This window comes from Rhinolophus ferrumequinum, chromosome 3 (genome assembly GCF_004115265.2).
Source record: "Rhinolophus ferrumequinum isolate MPI-CBG mRhiFer1 chromosome 3, mRhiFer1_v1.p, whole genome shotgun sequence".
NCBI classification, from domain to species: domain Eukaryota; kingdom Metazoa; phylum Chordata; class Mammalia; order Chiroptera; family Rhinolophidae; genus Rhinolophus; species Rhinolophus ferrumequinum.
The window spans coordinates 2236747-2261120 of NC_046286.1; the positions used below are offsets into that span (position 1 = coordinate 2236747).

At 55.6% G+C, this 24374-nt stretch overlaps 3 protein-coding genes across 9 annotated transcripts; 1 reads left to right on the forward strand and 2 right to left on the reverse strand.

Moving 5' to 3' along the window:
- The first annotated feature begins 431 nt into the window (after nt 1-431).
- On the forward strand, nt 432-1722 carry SAPCD1 (suppressor APC domain containing 1). The gene is given in 5 exon segments (XM_033099666.1): nt 432-717; nt 1143-1302; nt 1384-1449; nt 1452-1486; nt 1552-1722. Coding segments are annotated over 5 exon segments (516 nt in total). The 5' UTR covers nt 432-597; the 3' UTR covers nt 1687-1722.
- Nucleotides 1274-10798, reverse strand: VWA7 (von Willebrand factor A domain containing 7). 6 transcript variants are annotated; one of them, XM_033102938.1, is made up of 17 exons: nt 10558-10798; nt 10114-10362; nt 9502-9783; nt 8932-9028; nt 8219-8329; nt 7595-7790; nt 7307-7476; nt 6167-6279; nt 5821-5937; nt 5146-5331; nt 4521-4653; nt 4248-4400; nt 4051-4143; nt 3393-3694; nt 3174-3313; nt 2811-2985; nt 1274-1737 (listed from the first exon to the last, which is right to left on the reverse strand). In XM_033102938.1, exons 2-17 carry the CDS (start codon nt 10345-10347, stop codon nt 1723-1725), a joined length of 2517 nt encoding a protein of 838 aa, XP_032958829.1. In that variant the 5' UTR covers nt 10348-10362; nt 10558-10798; the 3' UTR covers nt 1274-1722. The 6 variants fall into 6 exon arrangements, with proteins under 6 accessions (XP_032958829.1, XP_032958825.1, XP_032958828.1 ...); XM_033102934.1 differs by having other exon boundaries at nt 1274-1852; XM_033102937.1 differs by having other exon boundaries at nt 1274-1891.
- Nucleotides 10799-10989: 191 nt separating this feature from the next.
- VARS1 (valyl-tRNA synthetase 1) lies at nt 10990-23992 on the reverse strand. Of its 2 annotated transcripts, none has more exons than XM_033103185.1 (30): nt 23782-23992; nt 23117-23536; nt 21886-22020; nt 21652-21790; nt 21335-21459; nt 21161-21248; nt 20818-20918; nt 20556-20683; nt 17463-17627; nt 17156-17237; nt 16551-16670; nt 16363-16471; nt 16180-16274; nt 15871-15961; nt 15506-15630; nt 15320-15423; nt 15080-15238; nt 14898-14988; nt 14677-14782; nt 14516-14586; nt 14306-14431; nt 13864-13968; nt 13717-13785; nt 13558-13636; nt 13334-13461; nt 12836-12991; nt 12497-12703; nt 12316-12427; nt 11872-12197; nt 10990-11130 (listed from the first exon to the last, which is right to left on the reverse strand). In XM_033103185.1, the coding sequence occupies exons 2-30, from the start codon at nt 23501-23503 to the stop codon at nt 11062-11064; spliced, it is 3798 nt and encodes a 1265-aa protein (XP_032959076.1). In that variant the 5' UTR covers nt 23504-23536; nt 23782-23992; the 3' UTR covers nt 10990-11061. The 2 variants fall into 2 exon arrangements, with proteins under 2 accessions (XP_032959076.1, XP_032959077.1); XM_033103186.1 differs by having other exon boundaries at nt 21161-21245; nt 23782-23991.
- Nucleotides 23993-24374: the final 382 nt, after the last annotated feature.

Sequence of the window (24374 nt, forward strand, 5' to 3'; positions counted from 1 at the left end):
TCTACCCGGGGGGCCTTCATGAGAACCAACTTCAACAGGCCCTACAAAAACCGGTGGGAGGGAAGACAGGAGCCCAGGGCAGATGTCTTTCCACAAATGTACAGGGATGTCCCCAGCCTCAGCAGGGGGCAGACACAGCAGGAAGGGTTCTGAGGCCACAAGAGAGGTAGGACCCATGGTACAAGGCAGGGGGAGGGGAGGGAGCAGCCCTGGCCACCCATGGGTGTGGTTCGGGTGGAGCCACGTTAGAGCCATGGGGAGCTGTAGTCCTGGTGGTTGGCCCCTGGTGCAGGCCCCCTACACAGCTCTGCTGCTACCCTTGGGGACAAGCCCCCACGACCCAGGGGCCTGGAGCTTCATCCTCTGGGTGAGTATTAGTCCAACAGGAGGACCGAGGGGAAGGCCCTCCTCCTACACCTGCCCCTGACATTTCCAATCGATTTTCAGGACTCACAAGTCTTCCCCTGTGCTTGCCCTTGCCCCCCCAGATCCTCAGTGGCCAGTCTGGACTCACGTTCAGTGACCAGACAGTGAACCCAAGCAGGGCTCCTGCTAGAGTGAGGCAGCCTCTGTTTCTTGCATGTCCAGCTGCAGAGGATGCAGGCTCTGCAGAGGGAACGAGATGCCCTGTGGCAGGGGCTGGAGCTGCTGGAACATGGCCAGAACTGGTCTGAGGGCCGTGTGGGGGCCCGTGGTGAGGTAAGGGGCTGCCCTGAGGTGGGCGCACGGGGACAGGGCACAGGGATGGGTGTGTGGACGTAGCCTGACACCACCCTGGAGAGGAGAGTTAATGGGCGGGGACCTGAATTGGAAGCAGCGTTGTAATGACAGGATGCCACCCAGTGTGAGGCTGGTGTTCATTGTTGGGATTGGAGGAGGCCGGTCTGCCTTCCTTTCAGAGGAACAGCCTTTGGATCACTCCACTGGCATGGGGGGGTGGCCCGGATTGTTCCAATGGATCCGGGATGGACAGGGAGGATCCACAAAGAATAAGGAAAGGGGGTACTGTGCTGTTTGAATGGGATGGAGAAACTGAACTGTTAAAGAGATGGAATGGAGAGTACTGGATTTTTCCACCTGCCTTGGAGGGATATTGGGATGAGGGGATCTGGATGGAAAAGAAGAATGGCCTGTGGTGATAGAAGAGTGGCAGATGGGCCTCAAGTTATCACCACATCCTCAGCCTCCAACTCCTTCTTTACAATTTTCTAACAGATTTACACTCAGAACCTGGTGGCACCCCATTAGCCCAGATTCAAAAGGTGAACATCTGTTTGCAGAATCTGATTCAGGGGAAGGTGAGTTTATTGTTTTTAATTCAGACTTTTGGGAAGTTGGGGTAGAAAGGGGACTTGGGGTCAGCACTGGTTTCACAGAGAATAGTGAGTATCCTCCCCTGGTCTCCCTGGTCCCTTGAACAGGCTAGTTCCTGCGCCACCCAGGACTGGAAGGAAGGCCAAGGAAGCAGAACTTGTAGCAGCAACAGGTACACTGGAGGGGGGAGGGAGAGCACAGCACAGGTGCCCAAACTGTTTCTCTCCTCTTCTCCAGGAGTTGTCAAGATGGCAGAAAGAAGTCCTTCATCCAAAAGGGGAGATAGCTCAGCCGGGCTGCCCCAAGGGTCGGAGGGGGCCCCACCAGTGTCTAAACCTCTCATTCCCCTCAGTTGGTGACAGAAGAGGCTGAGTCAGAACCACCAGCTTCTTTATTCTGTTTCTTGACTCAACAGCTAAATGGCTGGGGGTGGGGGGAAGAGTGTCAACTGAAGTCCAAAGACATCCTGCTGTAAAGTTTCTTCTCTGCTCCTGAAAACTTCCATTTCAGCTTCTTGGTATCTTACGCCCTCACTCTCCTATATGATGTACACAAATGATCTTTCTTTGAAATCCCTCTGCGGAAAGGACATGTTTATTGACACTGTCCTTCAGCTTTAAATACAAAAATAAAATAGAAGCTTCTCCAGAATTTCAAATAAAAACAGTTGTATAAATAACACTTCCTGGTACCCCACTCCCAACCTTCCTCTGCTCTCCATTTATCTTCCCTTCTACCTGAGTTTGGGAGAGCAGGAACAAGTCGTGGAATAAAGTTGTGGAATAACTTTATTCCACATATAAATAGATTTATATCTATTTATATAGATATAAATATGTAGAATATGTAGATATAAATATGTAGAACATATAAATAGAAAGTATAACTTGCTTCAAAAATGAGTCTTGGGCTTCTTTTTCCCACATGGGTGGCTGGTGAGTGTGCACGCACTCCTTCATTCTATTTCTTTTTCCGAATAAACCATTTTCTTTTAGTGGGAAAAAAAAGTCTTGGGTTTGGTTCCCACCAGGGTTAGGAAAAGTGCATTGTGGGAAATCTACTGCCCTCTCTCCCAGTCTTGCTAAGAAAAGAGAAGAGGCAAGTGCATGAGAAGGAAAACCTCCAGCCCAGCTAGGAGAGGTAGGGTCCCAAGGCCCATGTTACCTCCTCACCAATGGGGTAAGGTTGAAAATAGCCCTGGAGACCCCTCCTTCTAGGGGCTATTGTCACCAGGAGGCCAGGCCTAGGAGGAGCAGCACCCCTCCAAGTGTGCCCCACCAGGGGTTGCCTGCCGGCCCTCCCCCAGCCCTGCCCCAAGTCACCAAAGGGGAGGGACGAAAGGCAGGACTGGCCGTGGTGAGGACGGGGCCAGACGAGTGGGCAGGGGCAGCGAACTGGTCCTGGGGAGAAGAGGGAGAGGCCATCAGGGTGTCTGTGCCCAAATTAAGCTTCCCCTTGCCCAGCCTACCGAGCGATGGAAAGTGGGGGCGCCTCACCTGCGGGGCTGGGGCCAGCACCAGGAGCTGGAGGAAGGCATTGGTCGGGGCTACTGGGCTGGCTTCTCGACCCGTAGCAGTCACGGTCACCGTCACCACGGAGTCCGGGGCGGCTGCGTCTGGGACCTCCAGCCACAGGCGCCCCCAGGCGGACTCATTCTGTTCCAGGCGAACCCTGTAGAGCGGGTACAGATGTGGGGCGGAAGCCCAGGCTCGGGACAGGGAAGAGCCAAGCGCTGGGGAGGAGAGGAGGCGACAATCGGAAGGGGCCAGAGGCGGGGGCTTAAAGAGCGTGAACCGGATCCCGTACTCGGGAACCGAAAGGTGGGGACAGAAGGAAGCAGGACCGCTCAGCGGCCTCACCTGGAGAGGTTGGAAGTGAGAGCGAAGCTGGAGTTGACAGATGTCGTAAGATCGAGATCCTGAGGGCCAGAGAAGCTGGCGATGTGGAGGCTGAGCGGGGCCTTGCTGCCCGGCGCCAGGATACCCGGGGGGCCACTGAGCTGCGGAGGATTGCGGGTCAGAGGAGGAGCGGCCCCAGCTCCCCCGCAGGCCCAGCCACACCTTGCCCTAGCGTCTCACCTCCAGAAGGACAGGGACCACCGCGCAGGCCTGGGGGGCCGCCCGGTGCAGATCCCGCCCCCCTCCGTCCTGGCCAATCAGCTCCAGAGAGAAGGATCCAGCGGCAGACAGAAGCGTGGGCGGTAGCGAGGCCGAGAGGAGGCCTCGCTCCCGGGGTCCCTTTGGCTCCAAAGGCACCCGGCCCAGCTCGGCACCGTCAGGGACCCCTCGAAAAACAACGTGGGAGAAATGCGGCAGAGGATGTCCAGGGTTGCCCCTGGAGCCCAGCCCTGTCACTTCTACCAGCAGCTGGGTCTGGAGACCTGCGACAGGGGAAGGGCGGGGAGAACAGTGGTCTGCGTGAGGAGCGCAGACCAGGAGAAAAGAATGAATGAACGGCTTTCAGAATAGGGCCTACCTCTGGGGATTAGCGATGGGGAATAGGAGTTACCTCTGAGGCGTCTTGATGGAGAGGGTTAGAAGGGAGTTCTGAGGTGTTGGAATATTCTAACTCTTGAACTGAGTGATGGTTACATGGGTGTATTATATGAAATCCATCCAGCTGCACACTTTTTAGTGCCCGTTGTTATATGTAAATTTTAACTCAACAGAAAGTTAAATATACGTAGAATTTTGTAAATATAAAGGTAATGAACAAGTTGGGGGAGAATAGATGTACCTGCAACTGGATGAGTCAGGGGGTAGAGGCCTGGGTGGGGGCCATCCTCTAGGGGGACCCCAAAGAAGAAGAGGAAATCCAGGGAGGTCTGGGCTGAGGGAGGGAAAGGCAGTCAGACCTTCCTGAGGTGAGTGTCACTGACAGTGCTCTCCGAGCTCTGCAGTCTCCCCTCCCCTCCCCAGGGATCTCCTCCTTACCTTGCACTCTCACCCTGGGGTTACCCTTGGCTGTGACCCTGATCTCCCAGGTCCCCGTCTGTGGAGGGTCATTCATTGTCACAATCCAGAACTGCCCAAAGCGGCGAGTATAACCTAGAGGTCCCTGGCCTTCCTCCTGGCCCTGGGAGACCCCTGGGTGGGGGTGGGGAGCAAGAGATTGTCACATGAAACAATTCCTTTCCCTTAGTACATCACCTCTCATTCTCCATTATCAGTCCTTCCCTCTGCCTTGAGACACACACATGGAAGTACCTTCAGGGTTCCTGATCCAGAAGCTGCTGACGTCCCCATGGATCCGGACTGTGACCCTCTGGAGCAGTCCATCCACACTGAACACAAGTGGCCTCCCAGGGACCACAACAGGAGGTTCCAGGGGAAGGGTCACCTTGAGGAATGGGCAGGACCAAAATATGGCGAGAAGATAAGGCATGGAATGAGGTGGGAACAAAGACAGGAGAAAGGTGGAGACAGAAAGAAACTAAGTCACACCTGGAGAAGGGGTACAGTGAGAGAGGGGCATAGGACCAGGGATGAGCTATGGTCACTGACAAAGTTGGAGGCGAGGGATTAAGGATGAGTCAATCACTTCTTGCCCCCCGTCCCTTAAAACATGGCAGGACTTCCTGTGGTAGCTCCCAAGACAGAAAATTGGAGACTAATATTGAGGGAGGGGACGGCGGTATTAATATGGAAGGAGCAATGTGGATGGTGGGTGGCCATGGATCTCAGAGGGAGAGAAACTTCCTTCCCCACCCTTCTGGCAACACAGCAGTGGGAGCCATTCCCTTTCTCCTATGAGAAAGAGAAATGCAGTGGCACCTATCCCCTCAGTTCTGAGCTGAAAGCATTGGTCCCTCTGTTCCCTACACTTACTCACCAGGTCAGCCATGCTGTCCGCAACAATAGCTGCCACATCCTGAATGTGCTGATCTTTGGTGAAGATCACCTCTCCTCCAGAGGCCAGGGCCACCACTTCATATGGGTCAAAACGCAGAGGGGACAAGACCTCACGCCGAGCTCGGCCCTGACCCCTCGATGGGTCTTCAGTCACCAGGAATGTTACCTGTGCCCAGAAGGGAGGCCAGTACTTGAGGTGTCCATGGGCCATCTACCATTGTAAATGAGGACCTCCTGCGCTCCAGCTTTCCACGGAGCTCACAATTAGTGCTAAGGTATGTCTGCCCTCTGGCTGCTACGCAGGGGCTCCCCATGACACGGCCTCCCATCTTCAGTTAGTGGTTGCCACTCTGTTGTAACTGTCACCATATGTTATCCACAAAACGGTTATTGGCAACTATTAATAGATTTCCAGTTTTTCAAATGGTTTATTGGGGGCAGGTTCAAATATGAATTCAGCATCAGTAAGGGTAGAGCCTCCCACTCTTTAGTATTGTTTAAGGGATCATGAAAAGTTATACTCATTGTACTGCTCCCACCCCATGCCAAGGCTGGTTCAACCACCATAGTGCAGTGGGACATTGTTATGAGATTGTCACAGTGTCTCCTGCATCCCTGGGTGGCTAACACTGGGTCTCCCACCAGCTATGCTCACTCTGCAGCGCCGCTCCTGAGTCAGGGATTCCACCCGGTTGGTGAGAAAGGCATCCTTGGGGGAGGCATCAGTGAAGACGAAGATGTCTGAGAGTGGAGGTGTGTGCAGCAGGGCCAGCTGGCAAGGAGGGAAAGTACTGGTATTAAAAATGGCACCAGCAGTGGATGGGTAGAGTAAGGAGGGCAGAGTAGAAGGCAATATGGTCCTGGAACCCTAGAGTGAAGCTAGGGGGATCATGCTCTGAAGGCGGGGTGGGGGGTGGAATCCCAAGGAGGCTCTAGCTCCCCTTGGTGGTGGGGCCTGGAAAGGGGGGGGGAAGAATAAAAGAAGAGGGGGCAGGGCAGACCTCCAGGGCTGACAGGCACATCTCAGGCTCATCTCCACCCCCCAAGGCATGGATCTCATTGAGTTGTTGCCAGAAGTTGTCGGGGTCACTGGTTGTAAAGACAGGGCCAAACCCTGGGGAGGGGGAAAGGAGGTTGACATGAGCAAGGAGAGAGCTCCCCTCATTCCTACCCACTCAAGAGGCCCACTGGGCTCTTGGGTTGGACAAGTATTCAAATAACAACATTCCCTTATATAGGCAGGATAGGGCAGGGGCTAGGTACCTCTGGTGGGAAGGTGGACCTCATTTCCTTAACAAAATGGCAGCACTTCCTGTGGTCCTGAGTGTGCCTTTCTGGGTATGCATGTAAGTATTAAAAAACAACTGGGATCTCAGCTTCCTCACCAGAAAAGCCAGAGATAATAGTACTTACCTCAGAGGGTTATTGGGAGGACTAAAGGAGATGATTTTGTAAATGTTAGAATAGTGCTTTGACACATAAGTGGCTAAATTCTTAATTACTCATTTATTCATATCTTCATCAAATGTGTGATAAGCCCCTATTAAATGCCAGCCACTAGGAGATTTATGCAGGCAAATCCGACTCAAACCCTGCTCTTAGGGAATTCTTCGTCTTACAGGCATTTTATTGATGATCATTTCAACCCTGGAAGATAGGCAGGATAAGGCTAGTAGTGACCCATTTTACAGATGATGAAATTAGGCAAAGAGCAGTTAGATGACCAACCTAAGGACACACAGTAAGACTGGTTGACCCAGGCAGATTGTCTGACTTCCAGTTCAGCAGGGAAAGGAATACCATGTAACTGTCTCAGACACTTCGCAGAGGCCTGGGCCCACCAACACCCCATCTTTATTTCAGCCTCTAACTACTGGAAATGGAGAGAATTGAAAATGACTTATTGGCACCAAAGCCTAAGAAAGCAGAGGCCACCTGCCTAAGCATGGATTGTGATTAACTCATATGTAAAGTGCTGCCATTTTGGAAGCAGTGGAAGAAGAGGCTGGTTATTTCTCATTGCGCACAGGAAAGGCTCACTCGCATTACGCATAGGAACTGCTATGAGGCCCACTGCCCCACCATTAACCCCTTGCCCTGGACTTTGCTTTTCTCCACGATCCCGGACAGACCACAGTTACCTGGGTCATGGAAAGGTACCAGGACATAGTGGGCGGGCTCCATGGGGCTGCCCCGTCGCTGCTCCATAATGCGGCGAGCCTGGATTTTGGCAGCGTTGATCTCCTCACCCATACTGCCTGTGGTGTCCAGGACGAAGCTCAGGCTGGAGGCTGGGCTGATGTCCAGCAGCCTGGGGAGCAGGCCAGAGACACACTGAAGGGTCTGCACATTTGTCCCCAGCCCCTGGCTTCTCAGCTGCCCCAGAAGCACCTATCCATTAGGGAGCCCATCTCGAGGAGGTCACTCACCTAGAGAAACCCCTGTCTCCCAGGCGGCTTCTCAGGAGGCTAAAGGCCTGAATGGAGGCCAGAAGGGCCAGTTTTGCAGCCTGGAGATGCAGCATGTGGTGGGGGGAGAAGCCTGGGGACGTGCTATCCTTGTTGATGCCTCCCCGTGGTGGCTGGGAGCTGCTCCGGTCAAAATGGCCCCCATGGCTACATTTCCCTGGGTTGGGAAAAGGGATCTGGAGGGTGGAGGTAAAAAAATCCCCACTGCTTCCTAAGAAAATGGGGTCCTTTCTGACCTGGCCTGACCCTCTCACTGCTCGGCAAAGGATCAGCAGGAAGTGATGACATTTAGTGGAGGGCAAATCTGGAGGGGTCAGTCACACAGCACAGGATGGGTCCCCCGAGCCCTCCAGGCAGTCCCCAGGAGGTGTCCTTGGGCCGTGGAGAAGTCATTAGCTGAGAAAGAAGCTGCTTCCCACCCCCACCAAATCATGGCCGCCTCAGGGGCCTTCATCCCCTTCCCAACAGCCTCTCCTTCTTACAGAAAGTGGGACAAAGGCGTAGAGCACAGAGATGCCTCGGGACAGGGTCAGGGCAAAGGAAGCGACTTTCTCCCTTACTTCTGGGGGCTTTCCTGTCTGGTACCTGGAGGCTTGGAGGGATGAGTTCCAAAGTAGCCAGAGGTGAGGAGTGTGGAGCCTAGCAAATTTCCGGGACAGCTCAACTCGTGACAGTCAAAGCAGGTGTGATCTCCCACTGGGAAAACAGGACTGAGGTCTAGAACCCAAGATTCTGCTGCTCTGACCCTTATCCCCATCCTCCCAAGCTTCTTCAGCATTTCCTCAGCTGGAAAAGGTGAAAGCCCACAGGTGGCCTTCATAGATACCCTTCTAGGCTTTCTGAACAAAAACCTGGAGTTCATGCGCTGGTGTTAAGACTGAATATTTGAGACTGGGACTGTGCTAGAAAAGCCAGAAGTGTGGGGACCAATCCTGTGGGGATTGTACCCCCTGTGAACTGTGGACAGGAAATGAACTTGTAATGGACAAAAGGCAGCTTCTGGGTCATTGTTCAGCTGGAAGGCTGAGGGAATTGTGAGATCCACCGCGGGTAGAAGCCAAGTGAAAGAGAATTCAACTGAGGTCTGCAAACCTAGACCTGGCAGTCCTTTCCTGTGTGACCTCAGGGAAGCCACTGACCTGACCTGGCCTTTGGTTAGACTGGGAGACCTCACAGGTCGTTCCAGAGATGAAGCGATATCACATTCTATATGACCTCTGGATGTGATATGGTGGCTGGCTGTGCTGAAAAGAGGTGGCTCTGTGAGCATCCCCCAACCACTGGGGTCACGGCCGTACCTTGTGCCAGGTTCCCGAGCTTCTGCCTTGGCCAAAGGAGGTGAGGGTGTGGCTGCTGCTTCCCCAGTTCCACCCAGTTGCTGTGACTGTAGAAATCCTGGTCCCAGGGAAGGGAGGAGAAGGGGAACAAGGGGCTAGTCTCTTCTCAGTGTCCAGCCCTACCTCGCCACTCCTGTGAGTTCCCCACCGGAAAAGCCTCCTCCCAGCCTGACTCCTGTCGGACGCCCCAAGGCCCCTCCACTGCTCTCTTTCCATCGCCCAGACCACAGCATCACTGAGGTAGGAGTCTCCCCGGGTTTCTTCCCATCTCCTCAGAGTTCAACCGCAGGTCTTTGAGTGGCCGCCTCTGACCTCAGCACCTTCCTCTCTCACCCTCACTGCTCTCCGGCCGCAGTGGGTTCCCGCAGTGGTTTCCGGGCTGTTCCCACAGGAAGTACTGCCAGTTCGGACTCAGGGCCTTCAGGCAGTGCCCCAATCCCTTCTAGAGAAAGGGCTAAGGAGGACCATCTGGGGCACTGGAAGGCTGGCAGGGAAGAAGCCCTCTGACCAGTACCCAAATTCTGTTCTCACCTGCAAGGCATGAAGTGCAGCCCCCAGGCGCTGGCGGGCCAGGGTGTGGTCAAGGGCTCTGGCGGCCACCACGGTCTCCCGCAGAGCCTCCACCAGTCGTGTGCGCCCCTGGCCCAGCCTTTCGGCATCAAAGTGCTGGTCAGGGTCGTTCTTGGAAGTTGACAGGAAGTCCTGGGCTGCATTGGCACGAGATACCTCGCCTAAGGCTGCTCGGAACCTCCGGGAAGGGGACCCAGGTCCAAAGTAGGCGGCAAAGAGGTCATCGGCGAGGAGGGTGCGGCCCTGGGAGAGGGGTAGGGACGGGAACCCCAGGAAAGCCCTCGGATTGGCCATTGCTCACATTCCCTCAGCAACTGGCACTCAAGGCTGGGCGTGGAAGGAATTAAAGGTGCTGGCCCTAGAGGGGGGGCAATCTTGGACCTCTCTGAGTGTGGGGGGGGACTCCTGATTTTAGGAGCAGGGCTCCTGGGTGTTGTTGCTGCAGAGGGTAGAGACTGGAGGGAGAAAGGGGGGTTCCTTTCTCTTGGCAAGCAGGGCCCTCAAGGAGGAGTGGTCCCAAGGGATTGGGGAATCTGGCTGGGATGAGACATGACAGGACTGAGGGACGCTCACCAGGAAGTCCTTAAGATGAAGGGGGGGGCGACTTGGGGGCGGCTGCTCCAGGAAGAGCTGCAGAGTGACATTGAGAGCCGCCTCCTCGGTCAGGTCCTGGTGGGTGATGGAGCTGGGGGCAGCCAGGAGGCTCCAGATGTTGGGGAAGAAGGCAGATGTGGGGGGCAGCAGCAGCTGCAGCAGCAGTAGCGCTGAGGGGCCCAGGTGGGATGGGGGCACATCGGTGGGGAGCATGGCTGAGACATGGACCTGGGGGACAGAAGACTCTCACGGGAGGAGGAAGGAGCGGCGATTCCAGGGCAGGCCTGGCTGTCTCCAGGGACACCTGTGTGGAACCCTTCTGCCTCGCCTCAAGCTCCTTACCTGCTCCAGTCCAGGGCTCCTCCCCCAGGACCCCTCTCCCCACCCAGTCTGACACCCGCAGGCACAGGAAGTCTCCCCTACCTGGTGGCTGGTTCTCCAGGCAGGGCTGCAGGGCGTGGCGTCACAGGGCACTCAGGTCAGAGTTATAATTAACCTAAGCAGGACTCGGGGGAGGAGGACGGAGGCCCAGCAGGCTGGGGGCAGAACTTCGGCCTCTGGCCCCTGCACTCATGCCTGCCCAAAGCCACCGGCAGCAGCCAGCACCAGGGCGGGCCCCCTTAGCGCAGCATGGAGGTGAGTGAGGAGGAAGGGAGCCAGCCGCGCAGCGTGACTCAGGCCTGGCTTGGTGCCAGGGACAGGCCCAGACGGATGCACCTCTGCCCACTGGCATCTGGTGCCTCGCCCAGCTGGCAGCCCTCCCACTGCTCATACCAGCTGCCGCGGAGGATTCAGGAAGCCAGCCCCTCAGCACCCCTTTCCCACCCCCACCACACACACAGATGAGAGATGGTTTTATGGCAAAATATTTATTGCTGTCATCCCCCTGGTGGACCACTGGGGGTTACGAGGGTTGGAGTTGGTGTATCACAGCATCTTCTGAAATAGGGAGATGGCCTCGTCCATCTTCCTGAGCTCTGCTTCTGTCTGTTGGAGCTGGGGGTGGAACAAAGGGTAGTGAGTGGTGAGGACCCAGACCTAAGAGAGAAGACCCCCAAATGCCCACTATGGCAGAGGGGTCAGAGTTATAAAGGCAGGTGAGGAACACAGGCAGGGAGTAGTTAGGGGACTGTATGTGCCTGTCTGGACCAGTCCCCCAAATTCAAAGCAGCCACCCCCTCAGCAACCCCCTTCTCCTCCATCACTGGACTCAGGTCCTGCCTTTTCCTGGAGTGGTCAGAACTCAAGGACAAAGGATCCTCAGAGCCTGGGCCCCACCCCCACCCGGGGGGCAGAGCACAGAGGTTAGGTACACAGGCTGCTAGGTAGGTATTTAGCCTTCACTGGTAAAACGGCGAGAGTAATACTGCCTGCCCAGAGAGGGCTACCTGGAGAATCGATGGAGTGAGCGACCCCACCTAGCCTCCAAGGCTCTGTAGCTCAGCCAGCACGGCTGTATCTCTAAGTGGTTTACCCACTGCTCCTGCCTAGTGGGGTCCCCGTATGTATGTTGTCCGAGCCCCACCCCAGGCGGAAGCCAAGTTCTGGCCCATGGCCGCCCGAGGGGTCTGGCTGGGAGGCAGGGGACCTTGCTGTGGGGCCTGGGCTGTGGCCCACCCTGCTGCTGCCCACCTGCTCAACTCCACGCCCCTATGGACTGCCTGGGGCTGAGCAGCGCAGCTGCAGGGCCGGGTTGAGATGTGGGAAGCAGGGGAAACGCCCGCCCACAGCACACACCTTGGCCTCGTCTGCCTCCTGGACTGTGAGGGGCACCTTGGCTGCGTAGCCCGTGGCGGCGCGGCGCTCCCGCAGACGCTGGGCCTGCCGCTGGGCCTCACCCCGCTTGGCCTGCAGCTTGCCCAGCTCACGGGCCGGGTCGACCAGCCCCTGAAGCTGCAGGTGGACGGAGCAGCGGTCGGAAGCCAGGGCCACAGCGCAGCCCTGTGGTACGGGAGCCCCCAGAGCCAGGACAGCCACCACACCTGCGCCGGCCAGAGCCTGCACGTAGCCCGACACTGCCGAAGCCAGGGCGCCTGTGGCCTCGTCCGACACTTCCAGGAAACCTGCAGGGGAGAGAGGAAGGTGAGACCTGGCCCAAAGGAGACAGGAGACGAGGCAGCCATACTGGGGAGTGGGCCCAGGGACAGCGGGACAGGGAGCACGTGGGGGCCTGAGGCTCACAGTCGGGCCGGATCCGGATGAGGTTGTAGTCGGCACGCAGGGAACGCACAGCCCGAGTGATGCTCAGGGCCAGCTCCATGGCAGCGTCGGCCGCAGGGTCCTTCCAGGAGCACTGTGGGTGGAGGAAGGGGTGAGGAGGCCGCGGCGTCAGGCTGCAGCCCCCTCCAGGCCAAAGCCATACCTCTGAAGGCTCCGGGTAGGGGGTAACGCAGAGGCTAGGGGCTGCATGTGGCACCCGCCGGGGCAGCCTCTGGAACAGCTCCTCGGTCACGAAGGGCATGAAGGGTGACAGCAGCCGCAGGCCAACATCCAGGCAGGTGTAGAGGGTCTGGCGGGCACACTCAGCGGCCACCTGGTCCACCCCATTCAGCACGGGCTTCAGGCACTCCTAGGGACAGGGAGGCTCAGGGCTCAGGGCGGAAAAGGTCTGGCCTCCAGCCCTCACTATGCCTGTGACGACTAGGAGGGGGACAGGGAGGCCCAGGGCTCTGCTGCCCCCGCCCCACTCAGCTCCTCTCACCAGGTAGACATCACAGAGCTCGTAGAGCCAGAAGCTGTACTGCGCGGTGGTGACAGCTGGGAAGTCGTAGGCCTGGAAACCTTGGTTGCTGAGCCGCACGGCCTCAGTCAGCCGGCTGCGGATCCAGCGGTCCACCAGGCTCTCGTGGCCTCCAGGCTTGGGGGGAGGGGCAGATCAGCCAGGGGCCAGGGGGCAAACACCCAGCGGGAGGGAGCCAGAACCCCTTAGAGGCAGGAACCATGGGCAAATCTGTATTCCAGGAGCCTGAAGAGTCTGAAGCCACACGTGCCCCATATCTGGCGGGAGGACCCTAATATCCTGGGCTTTCCCTATAACCCTCTGTCCCTCCCACCTTCCACATGGAGGCTGCTTGGGGGCAGGGGTGGGGCCTCCTGCCTCAGTGGCTGGAACCCTGACAGCATGGGCTATGCTTGATGCCAGAGTGGCGGGGTGCAGCCTGGGCGGGTGCCGGCCACCCTGTGCCTACCAGGTCCTCACCTCGGAGGTAGGTGAAGGCACGAAACCCTTCCCAAGGCCACGGAGGGCAAACTTAGTGGCGTTCCAGAGCTTGTTGCAGAAGTGACGGTATCCCAGTATCCGGTTCACGTCCAGGTTGATGTCACGACCTGGGTGCGGGTGAAGTGTGCATCCTCACCACCTCCTGCCCACCATCAGCCAGGGCAGAGGAGGAAGGATGGGGCTGAGAGCAGGGCTGTCCATACCCTGGGACGTGTAGGCGCACAGTCCAAACCGGAGGGCATCCGTACCGCACTCGGGAATCCCCACCGGGAAGTCGGCCTTCTGCAGGGAGGAGTCGGAGCGCGAGTCCTGAGCCAGCCCCCTTCCTTCTGCCCGCACCCAGCCCGGCCCACCCTCTATACCTGCCCTTCTTTAGCCTTCTCCATCTCGCTGGGATCCAGGTTGCTGTTCAGCAACTGGTCGTGGAGGCCCTGAGGATGAGGGGGTGTCAGGGGTCCGCAGCCACAGCCCAGCAGCCCTTCCTGACCTGCCCCGGCACCCAGCCCCACCTGCAGGGAGACTCCATGGATAACATCGAGGGGGTCAATGACATTGCCCAGAGACTTGCTCATCTTCCGGCCGTGGGCATCTCGCACGATGGCATGGAGGTACACCTGCGAGGCAGGGAAGGCACAGCTGTGAAGCTGCGTCTCCCCGCCCAGACCCCACTGCACCCCCAGGGTCCTGCATCTGGTCTGCCCCACTCTGGCCCTCAGGCCCTTCAGTGTCCTGCCAGCCCATTCGGCACCTTCATGTGACTTAGAGGCGCTCCCCCCTCTGGGAAGCCCAGGCACAGAATCACTGAGCAGATCCCAGGTAGCTTTCAGCCCCCACAAGCGCACCCACAGCTGTCCACGGCCCTCCCCTGTGCGCTGTCCATGCTGAGCCTGAGCTTGCGGCTCAGGAGGCCACGTGACGGGTGACTGTGGGGGGGTCTCAGCATGCCCCCACCTCTCTGAAGGGCAGCCTGCCGGTGAGTTTTAGGCCCAGCATGACCATCCTGGCCACCCAGAAGAAGAGGATGTCATGGCCCGTCTCCAGCAGCGTCCCCGGGTAGAACACACTCAGATCTTCTGACTGGGGGCAGAACACGGCATGTGAGGGAGCCCAGCACCCACCTCCAAGACTTCCACCCCACTAGGGCTGGCCTCAGGGACGTACCTGGTTGGGCCAGCCCAGGATGGAGAAGGGGAAGAGGCCAGAGGAGAACCAGGTATCCAAAACGTCCTCATCTGAGGAAAGTCAAAGGTTAGAGGTCAGAGTGGGCAGAGGTGGGGATCAGAGCCCCAGCTCTGCCCCTAACCCCCAAGGCCCCGCCTTGCCTTGCTGGAGACTGATCTTGTCAGGGGACACACCAAACTCCTTGGCTGCCTTCTCACGGGCCTCGGCCTCGCTGCGCCCACTCACCCAGTACCGCCCGTCGGGGTCCTGCCACAGGTGGAGTGAGTACCCAAGGGGCACACTGACCCCGCCCCCCACCAAGGACCAGCACAGCCGCAGCTCCCCCAGATGTGCCAGTATCGGGCTCTGGCCCAGTTCTCACCTCCCCTGGAGGTACGGCTGGGTCGTGGACAGTGATGAAGTAGGCTGGGATGCGATGGCCCCACCATAGCTGCCGGGAGATGCACCAGTCCCTGCAAAAGGCAAGGGGAAAAGGGGTCAGGTGGGAGAGAAGTGCCCGGGCCTGTGCCCGGCTCAGACCCCAGCCACCTGTCCCTAACGCACCGAATATTGTCCATCCAGGCATGCCAAGTCCGCTGATGGGCCTCAGGCAGGATTCGGAGGTCACCCCGAGTCACAGCAGCACTGGCAGCCTGGGCCATCTCCCCACAGCGCACGTACCACTGTGGCCGCAGCAGAGGTTCCACCACGTCCTTGGACCGGCTGCAGGGTCACATAGGTGGGGAGGTTGGATGGGGAGCACCCTGAGCAGCCCCTCCCCCCTCTCTGGCCCCCCTCCCTCACTTGCAAAGCGGCACCACCATGGGGTTGTCCTCGATGCCACGGAACAGTCCCCGCTCCTTCAGTGCCACCAGCACCGCCTTCCTGGCCTCAAACCTGGGCAGGCCCTGGGGGAAGACAGACCTCATTGTGGCTGTGCCTAGGTAGCCCGCTGCCTCCAGAACGGCACTCACACCCAGGCAGTCTCACCAGAAAAGGCGGGGGCACGTTGACGAGGGCCCCTCGGGCGTCCATGATGCTGACGGCCTCCAGCCCGTGCCTCTGCCCCACCTCATAGTCATTCTGGTCATGTGCCGGGGTGATCTTCACGGCACCTGGGGTGTATGTGGGGGTGCCAGGGCCACAAGGGAGGGACTCAGGAGACTCCCTTCCCACATGCATGTAGCTCCCAGACCACCGGCCCCCCGTTCCCTAAGACAAGCGTCTGAGAACTAGCCCAAGTCCTGCCTGTTCCAGGGATGCTTCCTTTCTTTTCCTTGAGAGGGAAGATGGACAGTGGGGTGCGGCTCGTGGGCTCCTTCCTCTCCCACAGGACAGGACAGGCCCTTGCTCACCTGTGCCAAACTCCATGTCCACAAAATCATCAAAGAGGATGGGCAGACTCCGAGACAGGAACGGGTGGGTCACGCTCTTCCCCTTCAGGTGCTGAGAGCAGAGGGAGACCTCAAAGGTGCACGAAGGCCTGGCCCCGACTCCCTCCTACCAGGGTCCCGACTGTCCCAACACTAAGTTCCCTCTTCAGGGCTCGAAAGGAGCCCCAAGATGAGTGTCTAACCCAATTTTTCTCTCTTCAGCTGGGGCTCAGTGCCCATGTCTCCCCCAACAGTGTGGGGGCCCCTTTTCAGCCAGCATTCTTCCCCCACCTGGTATCTGGGATCTTTGGGGTGCACAGCTACGGCCACATCTCCCAGCATTGTCTCAATCCGTGTTGTTGCCACCACCACCTCCTCATCGCTCTCTGGGGTGACAGGAGACCTTGTGATCTCAGAGCTTGCCCCTTCCCACCGCACCCCCCAGCCCAGGATCCTGGTGCCGCTGGCTCCTACCTGAGCCTTGGACCTTGTAGGCAAAGGAGATGAGGACCCCAAACTCCACCTTCTCCTTGTAGCCAGGCACTGGGAGCAGGGTGCGGCCCGTCAGCTCCTTCTTATCCACCTGTGAAATGGGTCTGAGGAAAAGTGGCCCAGGGACTGGGGCTGGGGTGCAGCTAAAGAGAGCCTGGGGCAGGACACACCTCGATGTCGGAGATGGCCGAGTTGAGGCTGCAGGACCAGTTGACAAGGCGGGTACTGCGGTAGATGACGCCTTCCTCATGGAGCCGGACAAAGGCCTCTGTCACAGCTGTTGACAGTTTCTAGGGTAGAGCGGGGGCGTCAGAGATGGGCCTAGGTGCCCAGGCAGACTTTCCATCACAGCAGGTCCAGTGAGACTGGCCTGCCCAGAGTCCCACTGCCCAGCACCCAGACCCCTTCGAGGGGTGGAAGGGAGAAATGCTTTCCCTGAAGGGGAGAGGGGACTCTGGGAACACAAGGCAGGCAACAAGCCTGGTGATCCTGGAGACGGCAGGAGAGCCACTCAGCTGGGGACAGAAGCTAGTGCAGAGAATCCTGGGAGTTCAGGCTCCATGGGAGGGTGAAGCCCCATCACCCCATCACGTGCCTCTTAGAGCAATATGAGCTCCCAGAGTGGGTGATAAGGAACACAAAGGGCCATGACATGGCGTTTGCAGCTGAGCCCGTAGTGATTTCCTCCGAGTGGGCTCACCTCCTGGGAGAGGGCACAGCACATGCTTTCGTCTGTGGGTGCCCCACGCTGGGGAGCTTCCCCCTTCCTACTCACAGGGTCCATGGTGAAACAGGCTCGATCCCAGTCTAAGGAGCTGCCGAGCTTCTTCAGCTGGTGGTAAATCCGGTCACCTTTTCTGGAAGTGGACACATAGGCGGGATCAGCACTCAGGCCTGGGCTGGAGAGACATCTGATGGCTGATGGAGCAATGTGGGGATCACTCATCCTCTGAAATTGACCTGGGCCCTGAAGCCACTGACCCTCAGCTTCTGTAAGAGGGCCTGAGCCTGCAGCTAGGGTTGCAGATGACAGAGGTCTTATCTGGATAGGGGACACGGAGGCAGGGCTGCTGCACACTCACTCCTCCTTCCACTTCCAGACCTCCCGTAGAAAGGCCTCGCGGCCCAGCTGGTGCCGGTTTAGGCCCTGCTCTCGCCAGAGCTTCTTCTCCACCACCACCTGGGTGGCAATGCCTGCGTGGTCACAGCCAGGGTTCCACAGGGTAGTCTCCCCACGCATGCGGTGCCTGTGGGAGGAGCACGGAGGACCGGAGGTGAGTGGTCCGGTAGAGCCTGGCACCAAAGGAAGAAGAGGCTTCTGGGTAGGGAGTCAATGGACTCGGGAAAGAAAGGGGTGGTGGAGAGGGACCCCCGATTCTAAAATTACAGTCAGGGGGAGGAGAGGTACAAGGACAGCCAAAGAGAAGGCTCTTGTCCAACTAAATAACAAAACATATCAGAAAGTTATGATTATTAAAGCAGTAAGTTATGACACAGGAAAAGAGTTACAGACTAAGGAAACAAAACAGCGACTAGAAACAGATCCAAGCCAATTTAGTGTCGTTTCATATCAGTAGGGAAAGGAAAAACTAGTCAAAAAAATTTGTTGAGACAACTAGCTACACAGTTGGAGAAAATCTCCCTACTTCCCAATATTCTCAAAAATGAATTCTAGTCAGATTAAAAAACTCAACATAAAAAAAACACTACAAAAACGCTTTAGAAAATGACATAGTTTTCCAAAAACAAAGCAATAACACAGGTGAACATGCGGATTACTTTGAGATAGGAGAGGCCATCTCTAACAAGACACACAAGATGAAGCACATCGGTGAGACGATTAGAGTAAAACGTGAAACCTCAGAACATCAGCAGCCCTCAGTGAAGTTAAAAAGCAAGGGATAGACCACTATGGAGAAAACAACTGGAAGCTAGTCATGTTTTAGGGAATTAATCAGGAGATGAATTAGAGAGTAAAATCATGGGTCTTCATCTACTGTAATGACAGAGGTACATGCGGACTCTGAAGCCCTACGCTGGCACCCCACCATATGGCACAGGAAGCGTTAAGCTCTTGTGTCCCAGTAGAACTACTACCTGCATTACAGTGGGGGAGCGGAGATTACTAGAGAAACTCAATCACGATGTATTCACACATTATTTTCAATGCCTCATCAAACTGTATTACATTCATTACTTTATGGTCTGTTTGTCCCCACTATATTCAGATCTCCTTGGGGACAGGACTGTAGCAACTCTGTGCTCTTGCAGATAACTGATACTCAGAAATGTTGTTTCTGTGTCATAACGGATATGAACATTTTCTGAACTTCAACCTGTTGTTAGATAGCACTATTAAAGAAATTAAGCATAAGAAAGGAAGACAAAAATATCTTTTCACTAAAAGCATCTGTTGGGGATCACATAAAATTGGCAAAAAGTAAATCAATGTCATGGATATTTGTAGAACAACACCCTATTTTCTGCTGGAGGAAGAAAAAAATATAGTTCTAAAACTCACTTCTATTTCATTTTTATAATGTCTCGTTGGTGGAAATATTTAAGGCTGTATTTCATGTTATTTTTTGTTCTAAAATATTGAGATAATCTATTCCATTTAAGTAATGTTTAACATTTTATTTAAATCATGTTCATTAGAAAAAAATGTTGCTACCCTAAGAGTTTTATAAGAGTGTTGATTCTATCTCATGTAAATAAGTTGGCCATTATATGAGTATATTATATATATTGAATACAACTCCATTTTTCCAGTTCTCAATTCTTTGCAAAATGCTAAAGCTGACATCATGACCCCAGTGCCCAGAGCAGAGCTGGCACATATTGATGCCCTGTAAATATTTCTTGACCAAATTAATTTAGTAAGTGGGACACTATAGAAAAACTTCTCAAAATTTGAAACATAATAAATAATCCTGGTTTCCAAAAATAAAAAGTTGTTTTAAAATACTTTTTAAAGAAATTTGTCACCTAGAATATTAGACTTTATATCTGTTAACTAATTAAAATATTAACAGTGGGGCAGGTTAGATGGGGAAAGCCAAGCACTAGAGCAGGAGAAAACATTTATAATATATGACAAACAAAAAAACAATACCTAGAATACGTTAAAAAAACCTTCCAAAAAGCCACAAAAGAAAAAACCAACAAAGAATCAATAGAAAGATGGACAAACGATCGGGATGTACAGAGAGTTCACATAAGGGGAAACCAGACTGGCCCAGAAACAGAAACAGGCAGAGCCTCACTGGTAATCAGAAATTACACAGGTGCCATTTTCTTGCCCATCAGACTGGGAAAATGAAGACCGATAATATCCAGAGTTGCCAAGGGCAGGGGAAACAAATACCCTCACATTCACAGAGGTGTAAATCGGTAAAGCCGTTTTGTAGGGCAACTTGGTGCCTTCTATTTGTCCTTAATACTGGTATGCCCTTCCGACCTAGCAGTTTCACTTCCTGCTAACTACACCAGAGAAAGCCTTCCACATGTGCTTGAGACAGCATGTGCAGGAATGTGCATTCTAGCAAGGCTTTCAACAGAGAAAAATTAGGAACAATCATTAATAAAAACATGACCCTGCTATGATATAGTCACACTATCGAATACTACAGAGAAATGAGAGAGAATGAAGTCAGTCTATATATAAGGATAAGGAAAGATCTCTAAGAGAAACTGTTAAGTGTAAGAAGACATTTGAAGAATAACATGTGTGGTGTGAGCCGTTTATGTTAGAGGATAGAAAAGAAAACCATGAATTTCTATGTGAATATATGAGTAAATAGGCGGAAAGATCTGGAAAGATCCACATCAAAGTGATAATGAAGGCTGTCTTGGGAGGGAGTAGGTCTGGAGGGAGGATTTCAAAGAGACTTGAAGTTTTCAATTTCTTACAACAAGAATATTTCACATATTTCTTGTTAAATTCAAAATAATCTTATTTCTAGTAGCAAGAAAAGGGAGAGAAGGGAGTCGGCAAGTGGGGGTGTTGGTTACCTGACTAGCGGAGGATGCTAAGTGATCAGATGGGAGTGAGGCACAGAGAAGCACCACCAGGGGGTAGAGCTGAGCGCCAATATGGAAGGAGAGAGGCAGGAGGGCCCCAGTCAGGGAAGAGAAGCAAGCAGAGGGAACCAGAGGAGAAGAGAGGAGCTCACCATCGGGTCAGGGAGTCCTGGATGGCATTGGTGAGCGCGTGGCCCAGGTGCAGGGAGCCTGTCACGTTGGGGGGTGGGATGCACATCATGAAGACGCCCCTGGGATTTGGTGTTGACAAGCTGGAACGCTATGGGCGAGGAAGGATTGGCACGTGCTAAGGCCTCATGTCACCTCTCCCAGCCCCCTCCCGGGCAATGTGTCCTTCAGCCCTGCCCTTCCCTGCCTCCTCCCCTCCAGGACTGGGCGGCAGTGCCCACTCACTCCATACTCTGGCTTGAAGAAGCCCTGCTGCTCCCACCAAGGGTACCAGGCTGCCTCCACGTACTGAGGGCTGTAGGAGTCAGGCATGGTGCCACTGACATCTAGGGGAGAGGAAGGGAGGGATCAGTGTGGAGGCTGAGAACAGCTGGGAAGGGGACGATGGGCCAGCAGAGAAGGACCTGGCCTCTGTTCCTCACATCACAGGACAGGAATTGGGAGGCTCTGCAAGTCTTCACCAAACAAAGTGGTGGCAGCAAGGACAAAGCAGGAAGGGGTAGAAACAAGCAGCAGCAGCTGAGGAGGGTGGTGGTGAAGGGTGTGGGTCCCTTCTCCCTCCTAGTACCTTTCTTTTCCCCAGGTGGGGTTGGGAGGTCATAGGTAATGACTCCAGGATCCCGTTTCTCCCTTTTTTCTGGTTTTGGTTTCTTCTGCTTGGGAGGGAAAGGATATAGGTACAGGTATCAGCCACCCCCACCATGGCACCAATCTCCTATCCAGCCCACCCATAACCTCTCACCTCCCCTGGGGGTGGCTGCTGCTGTTGCATCTTCTGCTTCTGCTGGAATTTCTCTAGTTTCTCCCGTTTCTTTGCCTCTTTCTTGAGTTGAGCAGCTGTCTTTGGGGGTGCAGTGACTTCAGGGCCTGGTAAGAGGCAGACAAATGCAGACTTAGCCTGCTGTGGGCCTTCTGTAAACAGTGCCATCTCAGATGGGCTATTTCAGCATGGCTCCTCGGTGCTGACTCCCACCTTACCTTCCCGCAGGCCCCTGCCCCAGTGATTCTGCCATTTCTATGAGAAAAAAGTGAGCTGCAAGGAAACCCTTCCCTCCTCACCTGGCTGTTGGGAAAGAGGTCTGGCCCCTGAGTACAGAACCACCTCTCCCAGCACGGCCTGGAATTCTGGCTGCTGGACACATGTGATAAACCAGCGAGTGACATTACCCCAGATCCGGCGGGCAGAGGCGTCCAGGACCTGGGATGGGGTAAATAAATGGACTACCCTTAGTTACCGTATGGTGAGGTCTGAGGGGAGCTGCCCTCATCCTTCCCCAGGCCCTAGTGACTCACATATCGGAAAGGCAGCAGCAAGGCTGTGACAGCCGCCAGGTCAGCCAGAGTGGGGGTCTCCCCGGCCAGGTAAGTGTGCAGCCGAAGCCACTCTTCCAAGGGGCTCAGGGCCCGTCCCAGGGCCCCCAGTGCAGCCTAGCAGGAAGGGGAAGGGGTATGAGACAAGGCTTGGCCTCCTTCCATTCCCACGGATCATGACCTCTGAGGCCAGTTTCACCTTCACTGAAATGGCCATAAATAAAAATACTTCCCATTCATTCAGTAAATTCCTACTCAACACTTACTGTGTGTCAGATGCAATATATTAAGTACAGGAAGTTAGAGTAAAGATTACATGAGGCAACACAATAATTGTTTCAACAAATATTTAATAGGCACCTACTACATGCCAGGTACTTCTCTAAGGAATGAGAAGAGAACTTGAACAGATGGAACACCTGACCTGGTGGTTTATATTCTAATGAGGGAGACAATAAATGAGCAAGTATATAACACATTACCCTATTTTTCTCCTTAAGTGCTATGAAGAAAAATAAATCAGGCTGAGGGGGACAGGGAATTCTAAAATGGGGACCTCTATTTTAGATAGGGTAATCAGGATATGAGGGAGGAAGCCAAGGTCTGAGTCATATTCATTACAATCATTCATTCATTCATTCATTCGTTCATTCATTGGAGAAATACTAAAAGTATCTGCCATGTGCTCAATATTCTGCTAAGAGGCAGTGTAATAAGGCCCTTACGGCACAGCCCCACTCTGGAAGGCCTTAGTTACAATCTGGTGTGGCGATTTCTCCTTTCCCTTACTTCCCCTCCTCCTCGTTTCATTTCTTCCTCATCTCCTCCCAGCATCATCATCTCTCCCGGCCCCACCTGCTTCTCCTCTCTCCTTCATCCAGTCTTTCCCTACAGCTCACAGGAACCTCTACCATCAGTTTCAGACTCATCAAACTTTTACGCAAGACGTTAAAGTGACTGGCACTAGACTGTGTGCTCTGCACACATCTGTTCATCTTCTCATGCCCTTAACACGTTCCTCAACATGAAAACTAAACTTTTCATAGACATTAGAGAGACCAAGGCTCAGAGATGTTGCCACGCCAGGTGGCAATCTGAAATCTGACCAGTCTTTTTCCACATCTGACATGCTATCTTCCTGTCCCATTATCCATTCCAATTCTTGCTTCCAAAATTCTTCTGAATTTCCCCTCCCCCTCTTCTCCCCACTCACCTGGGGGTCCTGGACTGAGCTGCGGAGTCCCAAGGCAGGCAGCGTTGCCCCACAGGCAGCTGGTATTAACTCCGTGTCGGCGTAACTGACCCACTGTTGGACGACAACGGCTGCCCGGCTGCCCCCAGGGCCCCCCAGGCCTGCTGGCCACAGCAGCTGGGCCACAGCCGTGGCCCCCCACACCCAGAGACCACCGGGCCCCTGCTCCAGGGCGGGCAGCCGTGGTGGGGGAAAGGGAGTCCTGCTCGTCGGAGGCGGCTGGAGACAGATGCGGGGGTGAGCCCCTCCCCACCCGGGACCCTCCCCAGCCTCCCCGTAGCGCGCAGCTATGAGAGCTCGGAGGCTGGGGAAGGCGTCGGGGTGAGGCGAGACATAGAGGATGGACATGGTTATGCAGGGGTCGAACCAGATGTAAAAGACCTAAGGAAAAAGAGAGACGGGAAAGACTGAAGAACCAGAGGAGTCTTCTTGGAGGAGAGAGAGGACCCTCATGGGGCTCCTCTACCGCAGGCGCACGAGGCCCCCAGGAATGGAGGTCTGATCCGGTCTCCAGAGCCGAGGGTCCGGCTCTCGGAGTGGCAGTGACAGTGGGGTACTCGGGGATTGTGGAAAGCTCCGAGGAGGCCCTCAGCGTCCGGTAGAACGCAGGTTCGGCAGGTACGTACTGGAGGGACGAGATCAGACGGAGCCGGACAGCCACCTCACATCCGGGAGCCAGCCGAAGCTGGACCGGCCTAGCGGCCGGGGCCGAGGTGGCGGGCGGCCGGGACGGTGAGCGGTTCTCCCGGCGACTCTGGCGTCCTGCGACCGCGGCCCGGGCCGTCGGCGCCCACGTGTTGCCCCCTTTGTGACAGCGAGCGTTTCCGGGCCCGCGGGTCCTGGCGCGGGCGGCCGTGTCCCGCCTGCAGGTGCAGCCGCCACCCTGCACGACACTGGCCGGGGGTGTGCGCCGCCTTCCGCGAGCTGCGCTCAGGGCAAGGGCGCGGGGCGCGGGCACAGAACGCGGGGACGCCCCCGGCCCGCGCTCCCGTCAGGCGCCGCCGCGGGCAGCCCGCACGGGGCCTCGTGAGGGACAGCAGCCCCCAGCGGGTAGCGGTGGAAACGGCCCGGAGAGAGTGCTGCGGCGCGCGAAGGACCATCTTGGCACGGCCCGGGGCGGCCAGCTCCAACCTCATTTCCTCCTATTGAGAAGAGGGAGTCACGCCGATGGCCTCTACGGCCCCTTAATGCAGACCTCTCATCTGTAGCGGGAATGAGC

What these genes read in the sequence shown, in the direction of transcription:
- VWA7 (XM_033102933.1), bottom strand. Translation starts at nt 10,347, where the DNA reads ATGCTCCCCACCGATGTGCCCCCATCCCACCTGGGCCCCTCAGCGCTA. An exon ending in GGAGACAGGGGTTTCTCTAG is followed by an intron (nt 7,477 to 7,594) that starts GTGAGTGACCTC and finishes CCTGCTCCCCAG; the next exon opens with GCTGCTGGACATCAGCCCAG. An exon ending in CCTGACTCATCCAGTTGCAG is followed by an intron (nt 3,695 to 4,050) that starts GTACATCTATTC and finishes CCCCTGTCGCAG; the next exon opens with GTCTCCAGACCCAGCTGCTG.
- VARS1 (XM_033103185.1), bottom strand. Translation starts at nt 23,503, where the DNA reads ATGTCCATCCTCTATGTCTCGCCTCACCCCGACGCCTTCCCCAGCCTC. An exon ending in AGAAGGCTAAAGAAGGGCAG is followed by an intron (nt 13,637 to 13,716) that starts GTATAGAGGGTG and finishes TCCTCCCTGCAG; the next exon opens with AAGGCCGACTTCCCGGTGGG. An exon ending in GTGCGCCTACACGTCCCAGG is followed by an intron (nt 13,462 to 13,557) that starts GTATGGACAGCC and finishes ACCCGCACCCAG; the next exon opens with GTCGTGACATCAACCTGGAC.